Source organism: Phodopus roborovskii, unplaced genomic scaffold (assembly GCF_943737965.1).
Source record: "Phodopus roborovskii unplaced genomic scaffold, PHOROB, whole genome shotgun sequence".
In the NCBI taxonomy this organism is placed as follows: domain Eukaryota; kingdom Metazoa; phylum Chordata; class Mammalia; order Rodentia; family Cricetidae; genus Phodopus; species Phodopus roborovskii.
Genome location: NW_026126448.1, coordinates 18,651,735 through 18,663,083, shown reverse-complemented (window position 1 = coordinate 18,663,083; position 11,349 = coordinate 18,651,735). Strand labels below are relative to the sequence as shown.

General features: G+C 55.4%; 1 protein-coding gene across 1 annotated transcript in view; it reads right to left on the bottom strand.

Moving 5' to 3' along the window:
* Positions 1 to 341: 341 nt before the first annotated feature.
* The window catches only part of Sdc3 (syndecan 3), a 31,758-nt gene continuing 20,750 nt past the window's right edge, over positions 342 to 11,349 (bottom strand). The window contains exons 2-5 of the mRNA XM_051188951.1: positions 8,449 to 8,566; positions 7,048 to 7,670; positions 4,572 to 4,860; positions 342 to 3,929 (exon numbers count right to left, since the gene is read on the bottom strand). Of these exons, the coding sequence (XP_051044908.1) occupies positions 3,763 to 3,929; positions 4,572 to 4,860; positions 7,048 to 7,670; positions 8,449 to 8,566 (1,197 nt within the window). The 3' untranslated portion in view covers positions 342 to 3,762. The remainder of the gene's footprint in view (positions 3,930 to 4,571; positions 4,861 to 7,047; positions 7,671 to 8,448; positions 8,567 to 11,349) is intronic.

The following is an 11,349-nucleotide window of genomic DNA, read 5'->3' as shown; positions in this document are numbered from 1 at the left end:
CCAGAGGCTGAGAATGAGCGTATCAGGGTCCAAAGGCCCAGTCAGCACGGCTCCTTTCCGCATCCTATAGGCTGACATTCTCTTTGCGGCCTGAAGTTGAAGTGTCCCCCAGGGTTGAGCCACAACCCCCACCCAACCACAGTCACACACACACACCACCACGCTCATCACCATTCAGCCAACCACAGCGTTCACCTCAAGGCTCCCATCATGACACTAATCCACGGCCCCTGGGTAATTCTCCAGCTCCCTAAAGGGACAGTGGCTAAGGCCAAGATGAACATGCCTGTCCCTCCCAGGCGACCCATTCATTCTTCATCTCACATGTGGACCACACAGCATCTTTTTAGCTTAATTTTATTTCCTCTTATAAATGGGCACAGCACAGGGAAATGTTAAAAACAAAACAAACAAAAAACAAAACAAAGCAAGCCGCATCCTTCCCAAGGCAGGGGTGGGTGAGCACCCATGGTGGGGTGGACAGGGCCTTGGTATCTTTATCCAACTGTCTCTCCTCCATTTCTTATTTAAGTTTTGGCCATGAACTCAGGGCAGGGATGGTTAATAAACAGGTTATAGGGAAAGAAAGGGTAGGAGGAGCCTGGGGAGGGGAGGAAACCCCCATTCCTAGTTGCCTGGGGGCTGGGAGGGCTCTGTACAGAAGAGAGAATGAACCAGTGGCGGGGGGGGGCACTGTCTCAGGGGGCTCTCTGGAGCCACACTGTCTACGAAAAGTATTTACATGCATTCACCATGCTAGGGCCAGGCACACCCAGGCACCCGAAGGGCACTTGGGGGAGGCCAGGCCACCAGCCCCTCAGATGGTGACTCCAAGTGATGCCCACTTTGGGCATCTCTGAAAATCTGTACAGTGTGGGCTTCTATTTACAGACACCAAGGCTAGGGAGGCACATCCCAGGGGAAAGCAAGGTCAGTCTAGGCAGCCACCTACCCTGCCCCAAAAGCATTGTTGGCTCCGCCCTCTGTGGAAGCCCCAGCCGGGAGGCCAGCATCTTAACCTCTTGCTGAAGGTCTGCCCAGCCAGCCAGTCCTGGCTGTCATCCACACATGCCTCTGGCAATTAAAAGTGATCAACCTTGCACATAGAGTCCCTAATCTGGCCCCCCAAGAGAGACAAAGCCTCGCTTTGCGGCTCTCTGGCCTCAGCATGTCTTGCTCTCTTGGGAAACCAGGGCCTGGAAAGGTCCGAGACACATCAACTCCTCTCATTCAGAAAGCACTATGCTTCCAGGCATGCCGGTGTCCTGAACACCTGCCCAGGAGCATGCAGGTGTCTCTGGAGTCATTTGGGCGGGCTCTGCATGTACCGCACTGTTTCTGGGGCAGGGTGGGGATCCTGCACCTGCATTGCACTAGGAAGAGCCTCAGTTCACCCTTTGAACTGAGCTCTCTTAAATCGTCCTGGCCTCATCATGCTGGCCCAGTGTATCTGGGCTGCTCACACCGTTAACCTTCGGGTCAAATTTCATGGGCACAAAGCCTAGACATTGGCCTTGGGGCCTGTGCCCCATACACAAGGCCCACAGCCTCTTCTCTCAAATGCTGAGGACACAGAAAAGTGCTGCCATCAGGAGGCCAAACCCACAGCCCCAAGGCCAGCGCCACCCTGAGATGTGACAAGTGGGTTCCAACCCAGCACAGAAGCTGGGGTCTCCTGCCCTGGTGCTGGTGTCCCCATGGGCTGAGCACCTGGAGGCCGTCTCCCCCATCTCCCACGCCTCCCCACCAAAGCTCCAGTCCCCAGGAGAGCAGCACACCAGGGAGCAGGGGTAGCAACTGGGCACCAGCTCTCCTGCTTCTGGGAAGACCTTGGCCAGGCTCCCTCCTCCAGGGGCCTAGGACTCTCACCCCTTTCCCTCCTCGAATTCTGGGCCAGCTGCTGTCCTTACAAAACTCTAAGCCCCATCAAGGGAGTCATAGGGTCTGGAAGACAGAGCGGAGCCTGACAGTGAGACACATCCCAGCCCAGAAAGACAAGCTATACTGATTGCCTAGGTACTGCCTCCATTGCCCAGATGTGGATCCTCATTCTGGCCAAGTCTGCTGTTGAGGACTCTTAAAAATGAAACAGAAATAACAGGTGGTCACCTGACTGAACCTGGGACATGTGTGAGAGACGGGGGTGTGGGGAGCCGGCCAATCATAACCTAAGGTCTGCCTTTTTGGTGCTGACAGCTCTCACGCATACCCCCTCCCCCAAAAGAGAATGGTGATCCCAACATTAAAATATCTCTGAAACGACCCCACTTCTAAAGGTAACAAAGACAGGAAGGTAGACTTGGGGCCTGTGACACCCCTGTCCCCATCAACTTTTCTCAGGGCCTACAGCATTAGGATGAGCCTGTCATGATCACCCAGTTGTAGCCAGAACTGACAAGTTGCTTGGTCAGTTATGTCCATAGGGAGGACACAGGGTGGGTAGGCCTGAGGTTGGCCTCACCAGGCCAGGGCAGGGGACACAGAGGGCCTGGGCGGAGGCCCACCCTCACAGGCACTTTGGAGACATGTGTCCTGGGAGGCAGAGACAGCTCCTGGCTCAGAGTAGAAAGGAGATACACGGAGACCAGGGACAACCCACACAGCTCCTTGGTCCTGGGAGATCCTGGCTCCCTTCCCAGCCTTCAGCCTGGCTTGGGGCATCAAGCCTTCTTTCTTCAGACTTGGCTGGTGGGGGTTAGCCCCAAACCTCCCTTTCTGTGAGCCACAGTGAGGAGGGAGACTGCATCTGTGTGGGATTGTGTCTGATGTCAACTGGGATCAGCGTCAGTGCGGCTGGTGTAGGTGTCATGGTGGGGACCAAGTGGAATAGGGTGACTCTGGGGGACCCAATATGGGCTGATGTCTACAACTTGGCCCTGCCTTCCCCTGTGACCCAGATGGTTAGAGGAGCCAGGTGCAGGACCAAAGTATGTGTGTAAAGAGACAGAGTGGGAGGAAGGTGGCATGATCACCACTGGCGATGACGACAGTGGCCTGCATGGCGGAAGCATCAGGGTGTCTCAGCACTGTGTGAAGGAGGTGCATGGGTGTGATGTTTCACTGGCTGGGTGGTTGACACTGGGTATGTTTTTGTCTCCTGTGTGAACATGTAACAGATGTATAGCAGTGGTTGACAGAGGCTATGTGGCATCCCCTCAAGAGGGATACCAGAGCGGCCTCCCTCGCCACTGGCTGCCCTATGCACTGAGGAAGCCCTTTCCCTGGGAGGCAATGCAGAAAGAGGTGCAGCCTGGGGACAAGTGCATTGGGCAGGGGAGAGGGGACAGTGACCCCATAAAGAGCTCAGGCTGGTGACAAAGGACACCCTCATGTCCAGAAAGACCTTGGAACAGCAGCTCAAGGCTGCAGCATCTGGATGATTTTGATTTAGGGGACTAAATGTGCCATGTATTGGTACGGGAAGCTAGCATGGTGGCCTCTGTAGCGAGAAGAGGACATCAGCAAGCACTGTGGGCCATCTTAGCCCTGGCCCTGGCCCTGTTTATTCTAGCAACCCAGGGCTTCCTTCCTGTTGTCCATGGGACACAAGATCCTGAAGCCCCAGGCTGGAGGGAGTAGGACTAGAGAAGAGCTCATAAGGGCACAGTCTGGGGCAGATGGTAGTGCCCCTGTTCCTTAGGACCATCTGTGTTATACTAGCAGCCTGGGCAGAAGGAAGCAGGGCCAGGCTCCTTCCCAGGCCTGGGCTGTTGTAGGGGCCAGGGACTGAGCAAGGTGGCTGCAGGAGGCACTGTGGCTCTGCTAAGCATAAAACTCCTCCTGCTTGTCAGGCTTCTGGTACGTGACGCTCGCCTGTTTGGGCTCCTCCAAGGTGTAGCTGCCCTCGTCCTTCTTCTTCATGCGGTAGATGAGCAGTGTGACCAGGAAGGCGGCGAAGAGGGCGCCCACCACCCCACCCACGATCACAGCTGTAGAGAAAGAGACAGACGTCAAATCCCCCAGAGGCAGCTTAGTGAGCTAGGTGTGAGCAGGCTAGGGTGTGGGTGTGAGCAGGCTAGGGATCCTGGACCTGGGGTCAGAGAGGACAGTACTGGTACCACCTACTATCACCAACTCCTTTCCAATGGCTCAATATACTGACCGGTCATACCATCCCTAGGAGGGAGGCAGGTGCCCTGGTCCTGGTCAGTGTCGAGCCGAGTATCATGGGCTGTCAGATGATACCTTAGAACCATTAAGGAAGGAAAGATCCCTCCCCCAACACTGCTAGAACAGCTTCCCACTGTCTCCATGAGGAGATGGGAACCTCAGTAGGTAATCCAGGGTAAGCTTGGATCAAGCTGGGTCAAAGGTCAAGCCAAAAATCAGGTCAGAAATTAGCACCCAGGGAAAAAAGTCCCACAGGGTCAATCGGGGTGACTCCAAAGTCGGAGTCTAAGGAAGGGTCAGAGGGTATAAGGAAAGTTCTAGAGAGAGAGAAGAACAGACTCTACTGGGGAGAAGGAAGATAGAGAGAGGAATGGGAGGAGAGGTTCTGGGATAAAGCCCCTGCTCTCCCTTCTCAGCAACCCCATGCCCTGCCATGATCCAGGCCTGGAGCCTGGCCTTACCTACGAGCACCTCCTTCCGCTCTAGGATGCTCTTCTGAGGAAGCTGTGCAGCCGAGCTGCCTGAGTCGATGGTGTTGTCGTGGAGGCCAGGGCCTGGGCGGGCATCCTTGGGCATTGTCCCTGGTGGAGGTGAGGGCTTTGCTGCGGCTCCTCCCACAGCCACCACTTCATTGGCTGTGTCGGGCTGTGTGGTCTCTTCCTGCAGCTCGAAGTCCCCACTGGGCCCCCCACTCACAGGCACCTCTGGCTCATCCTGGATGGTGGTCAGAAGGGACTCGGGAGTCGGGGTCTGCAGAAAGGGCGGTGTGACCTGGGGTTAAGACCAAGTACTCCCACAGAGCCATACTCTCAAGTCTATACCACAGTTCCACCAGGTGGGGTGGCACTCAGAAGGGATTGGTACCCTCAATTTACGGTGGTAAACAGACCCAGAGAAGTTATGTGATTCTCTCACGAACACACAAATCTACACCTATCTGACTCCAGAGTCTGTGCTTCCAACCACGGTTGTCAGGCTGGTCACATCCTGTCCCCATCCTGTCCCCATAACTTCCTCTCTAGCTTCCTTACAACAATCCTTGGTGGATTCCTGTCCAGGAGCAGGAGTTGTCTGGGGTCTGCTAAGCCTGGCTCTCTTCCCACACAGAAGTAGATCCCTTAACCTGCAAGCCAGTCCGTGAGCAAACCTGCAGAATATGAGCTGCTGTGCCCAAAGCAACTGTGTCCACAGTGTACAGCTCCTCACCGCAGAGAGCAGCTGGGAACTGAGGCAAAAGCTGGGCTGTGGAAGCTGCTGGGGGTGTGTGGGGCCACAGCTGCCCTCATGAGGGTGTGACCAGGGTGGGCCTGAGTCTGGCAAGGGCAGGCCTCACACAGGCCTACACCTGCTCTTGGTTCTGGGCTCCACAGCCTGCCATTGTTTCCCCTTCCTGTGAGGCCCTCTCTGAAGGAAGGGCCCAGGCCTGTGTCCTATGGTGCTAGCTGGGGCCTGATAGGGACTGCAGGGCTCCAAGGGTAACTCCACAGCCCCAGGGCCACTGTGAGGTTGATGGCAGGGTGCTTTGTGGGTAGTCACTGTGTCCCCTTGCAGCCTAGTGCACACATACTGTTTGTCCAGCCAGAGTTTCACGTAGCCCAGGCTGATCTAGAACAGGCTACACAAGGAAGGACAACTTTCAGCTTTTTCTAATCTCCCTGCCTCCATCGCCCAGGTTCTAGACTCATAGACCTGTGCCACCACACCGGGCTTTCTATGCACATCCATGGTGCACATGCATGGGCCAGGTTGCAGTCCCCTAGGGTCTCCCTCCCACAGTGACCCTCACCCTGCTCTTCCCTTCCAGACTAACCCTGGCCCTGTCTGGAGCCCCTTCTTCAAGAGCCCCTTCTTCAGGACCCCCAGCTTCAGGACCCCCAGCTTCAGGACCCCCAGCTTCAGGAGCCCCCAGCCAGGTTTGAACCCTGATTCAACTACCACCCGAGGAACCTAGATAAAATGCCTTTCTCTGCCTCACTATGATGGACAGGGGTGGGGGTGGCAGAGGTAGGCAAAGTGCCATGCACCTGGCAGCCAGGTGCTCCCCACTGCACCCACTCAGGCACCCTCAGGCCATGAGGATGACAACAACCATGGCGAAAATGACAGTGACAACAGCTGGTTCGTTTACTGTTCCAGGATTCTAAGAACAGTTCAGTGTCAGAAATGCCATTTGCAAACGACAGACCTCTCTCCCTGTCTTTCTGTCTCTGTCTCCGAAACAGTCTCACTGGGTAATCCAGGCTACTCAGTGCTAGGGAAGCAATTTGCAGCAATCCTCCTGCCCCAGCTTCCCCAGTGCTAGGATTATGAGTGCTGCCACCACACCTACTACCTTCTCTGGTCTTTCTCTCAAAGATAAAGAGGGATAGAAAGGACCAGCCACCAGCTAATGTCTCAAGACTAAAAAGAAAGAAAAAAGATGGCAGAGGATTTAAATCCAGGACGATAACCTCTCTTTTATTCTTTTCTTTGGTTTTTGTTTGGTTGGGTTTTGTTGTTGTTTTATTTTTTTGATACAGTGTCTCACTACGGTAGCACTGGCTGGAACTACTCCGTACACCAGGCTAGTCTCGAACTCACAGAGATCTGTCTGCCTCTACCTCCAGAGTACTAGGATTAAAGGTATGTGCCAGCATGCCCTGGCATGCCCGACAATCTCTTAATACTATTCTTGGTCTGAAGTCACAGCCAGGCCCACCCAGACATCCCCAACTCCACCCCAACAAGTCCACCTAATTCTCTCCTATTGGTGTCTTGGCTCAATAGCAGCCACATCCCACCCGCCCTGCCTCTCTGACCTCCCCCACCCCCATGCAGAAGCTCACACCCAGCACATACACCAGACCTACTCTGCCTGGCTCACCCCTGGCACCTCCTGGTCCCTGCCCACCCCACCCCTGTCCACTCTGCACTAATGCCCTCTCCCACGGTCCTCACCTGAGCCACCTCTGTGGGTCCAGGAGCAGTGGTCCCCAGTGGCAGGGTACTCCTCTCAGCAACATCAGGCTCCTGGGTGGTGACTGGCCGAGGAAGGACTCGTGGCCTCGAGGTAGCTGTGCTGACCAGCCTAGGTGTCGGGGCCTCGGTGTCCAAGGCAGCCACAGTAGTTGGCGGTGAGGGTACTGCTGGGGTGGTGGCCTGGGCTGTGGCAGCCGTGGTCAGGGGAAGAGGCAGCAGCCCCTGTATGCTGGTGGTCCTTACGTCAGCAGTGGTGGCTGTGGCAGGGGGTACCGCAGGCGTGCTAGCGGCAGTAGTGGCTGCTGTGGCAGGTGCTGTGGCCATAGCAGGGGCCCCTGTAGTGGTGGCAGCGGTGGTAGATGTGGTGATTGAGATGGTGGCGGCTCTCTGGCTGGGTTCTTCCAGGACTTCTGTCACCTCTGTTACCAGAGGGGGACTGGTAACTGGTTCCGGGCTGGGGTGCTCTGAAAGGAGCCCCTCAAACGAGGTGTCCACGGGCTGAATATCTGTCGTGGGTAGCACGGCAGGCGCAGTGGGTGCAGCCAGGGCCATGTCAGGGACGAACCGCATGGCTGTCTCCAGGCCAGACTCCTGCTCAAAGTCTGGGGGGTGGGGAGAGGGAGAGCCCTGGGGAGTGGGTACTCCTCACCGCCAGATCCCCCGGCAGGCATTGCTTTCCCAGCAGTACATCCCTCACTAACCTGTTTCCCCAGGAAAATAGGAGAGATGAGCTAGCCAAAATCCTCGAGAGGCCCTCCACTTCCAGGCAGCCTGCCCTGACTCTGACAGCTAGCTCTGAGTCCTAGCAACTGGTGACTAAAGCCTCTGTCTGGAATTCCACTCAGGATTACAAGAAAACAAGGCCTGGCCTCTTGGGAAGGGCCAGAGCCATGGACATGCCCCAGACAAACTCAAGGGAGTAGGGACCCTGAGTCACCCCACCTCCCAGACATAAAGCAGAGGGCCAGAGGGGATAAGGCCTTCTTGTGGGGCATTTCCCAGGTTGCATAAATGATTCGGGGAAGGATAAGATAAGGGTGTAGCCCTACCCTCACCCTGAGCTTGGCCACTGATGGACCCAAGAGGCCACCTGCTCCAGACTGGGTCAAAAAGTCATCCCTGCAGAAGACGTCCCATGGCCCTCCATATATAATAAGTGCAGAGTCCAGAGGGCAGGAGCCACAGCAGACTGCACACACAGACACAAGAGCCCTCGGCTCTGAAGGCTTCCCTAGCCTCCTCTCTCCCAGGAGGATGCTCAGCCCTTCTCCTTGAGGTCTTGACTGCCATACAGTGACAAGACTCACTCAAGTGGCCTTAAAGGGCTCTGGGTTGGTGCCGGATGCCAGAGACAGGCAGGGAGACCGGGGGATTACTTACAGCCGGAGCCTGACCCCGAGTAGAGGTCGTCCAGTTCATCATCAGGAAATGAGTCGTCGTCCCCTGAGCCCTCAAGGTCCACAGGCCTCTCAAAGTTCTCGCTGCGCCAGCGTTGAGCCTGGGAGGATGCAGACAGGTACAGGACTGGGCACCCAAAGCAGCGGCTGATATAGGCACATTCATGGGCATATTGACCCATATGTGCTACAGAGAGCTGGGTGTGAGCCGATGGCCACCTCCCACCTGCCCTTGCCAGCCAGAAGCCACTAGGAACCACTGGCTGCCCCTCTCTACCCCCCAGCAATGGGAACCCTGACACAGGATGGGCTCAGAGGGCACAATGCTGAGTTTGAAGCCAAGACAGGTTGCTTGCAAAATGGGCAGGTTATTTATTCATTCTGTTTGTGTTCAGTTTGTGCATTTAATAAACACAAAGTGGCTCCCTTATGGAGCACAGTCCCAAGAATATCTTGGCACACTGCAAACTCAACACAGGTCCACTGTCACCTCTGTGTGAACAGTGCCCACAGACAAGATCCCACTGGGTCCTCAAGATGGACTGGGAAGGCGGCAGGCACCAGCCCAACTTATAGACTTCACTGCCCAGAGGGCTAGAAGTGAAATGAGGTTTGGGTTCCAAATGGTACCCCAAATTGCCAAAGGCAAGAAGGTAGACAGGTGTGGGTGCTGAAGAGGCTTGGGGCCCAGGAAAGAAGCGCTAGAGTAGGTAGGGTAAGGGAGAGGAGGCTGCCCCTCACAGAAAGTTAGCTCCTGCCTGGCCTGCCCCACAGATCAACAGGGTCCATCATACTTCTACTTCCAGGGGTCAGCAGGCTTCTCCAAAGACCCCCCCAGGCCTAAGGCCCCTTCAGAGTCAGAACCTAGGAAGCCTGGAGCTGGAACTCCCAGCTCTAACTGTACCCTCTCCTTAGAAGCCCATAGTTGGGGGGCCAGGTGGTGGTGACACCTTTAATCCCAGCACTGGGGAGGCAGAGGCAGGTGGATATCTGTGAGTTTGAGGCCAGCCTGGTCTGCAGACCAAGTTCCAGGACAGGCTCCAAAGCTACAGAAAAACAAAAGCAAATCAAACAAAAAAGCCCATCGTTGGAGCCAGCACTAAGAACCTTAAAGACAAGTATGTAGATTCCCTAAGTGGCCTTGATGTGCTGTGTACCCTGGCCACTGCCCCAGGCCACTGCTCCACCCCAAGAGCTCCTGAGGGGTGCTCCTGATATAAATTCCAAGCCTGGAGCATTTACAACTTAGGAATGGAATCCAGAGAGAAAGGCCATAGGCAAGGGAAACTGAACACTCCCTGGGGTTGGTCAATGCAGCAGCCCACTTTGGGCTGGCCCAGCTGCCCTGCAGCTTCACCAGCACCCTCCCCATCCCCTGGTCCCTCATTTCTTCTCAATCATGCTGGTCTCTCTGCCTACAGCACCCTTCCCACTCCCACCTCCAGTGTTACTTCTTTGGAAAAGCATCCCACGCTCCCAAGTCATGATGCTGCCTGAAGCTCAGGAGCAGTTTTGCTTTGAAGTACTGATGCTGAGGGGATGCACGCCTAGCAAGGTTCCTGGTACTGAGTAGACAGGCTCAGGATGGAGTTGGAGTTAGGAGACATGTTTAATTCTGGGGCAGCCTGGGAGCTGGGATGGCTGGAGGTGGGGCCGAGAAGTCACCAGGCTGGTCACAGAGGGCCAGGTGTCTAGCCAGGGGGTGGGTTTCTTTTCGAAGTCAATCATTTTCCAGAGCAGTTACACGGGAAAATGAAAGCTGATCCCAGGGATCAGGCAGTGCCTGGGCATCTGCCCCAGCTGGCAGTGGGGAGCCATGGAAGCTGTGTGAGCAAGGAAGGAACTAGGTTGGCACGGCACTTTGCACTCAGCATCTCACACCCCTGTCACTCATGGGCCCTTCTAGAGTTCACACAAAGCCAAAGAGAGGATCTTAGTCCTGGCTGCCAGCCCCCAGCCCCCAGCACCTGCTCCAGAGCCCCAGCCAACCCGGCTAGGGCAGGAAGCCAGGAGATACCCCTCATACAACACACACACACACACACACACACACACACACACACACACACACACTTCTGAATGTAATGAATTAATCAGTATTTACTTTCTAACAGTGAGTCACGGGATAGAACAATTAGTGTAATTGCCCCCGTGACTAATCACTGGGTCTTCCTCCTTTGTAGACATCCCAGGAGCTCAGAGCAAGCCCATCATCATCTGCCAGCTCTCATCTCTGCCCAGCACACACTCCCCACCCAGGTCCTGGGGCTGCAGGAGCCACATGCTTCTACAAGACAGAGTCCCCTGAAGGCTTGTCCAGCCAGAAGCCTAATGTCACAGCAGGATGGGGACTAAGCAGGGATGTCTTTCTTTTCTTTGAGGCAGGCTGGGAAGGAACATTTTAAGAGATCTGTCATTCCAAGGACCCCAAAACAAGAGCGAATATAAGAGCCAAAATGGGGGGACTCAAGGTTCCTCAGTGGCCAACATGACAGACCTGCCACCAATACTTTTTCCAGAAGGGCTTGCATAAACCCAGAAACAGCTCTAAAGCCACAGAGACCTTGAAAGTTACACAGCTGGAGACACAGACATGCACCAACACACACTCACCTAGAGGCAGCCATTGAAGGCAGCATGCCGGCATGCCTTTGGGAGCATCGAAATGGGGGATTCCATGCAGCTCTGAGCGCAGAAAGCAGCATATAGCCTCTCATGAACCCATCAGCCTCCACTCAGGTAGCACTCACCTAGATACTATTCATCCTGGCTCAGTAGCCATTGACATGACAACGGTTGCCATGACGACCATATTCTCCATAGCTAAGGCCCAGGAGCTGCAGCTCCCCCACAGGGCTGGAGAGTGTGGGAGCGGGAGGTGGCG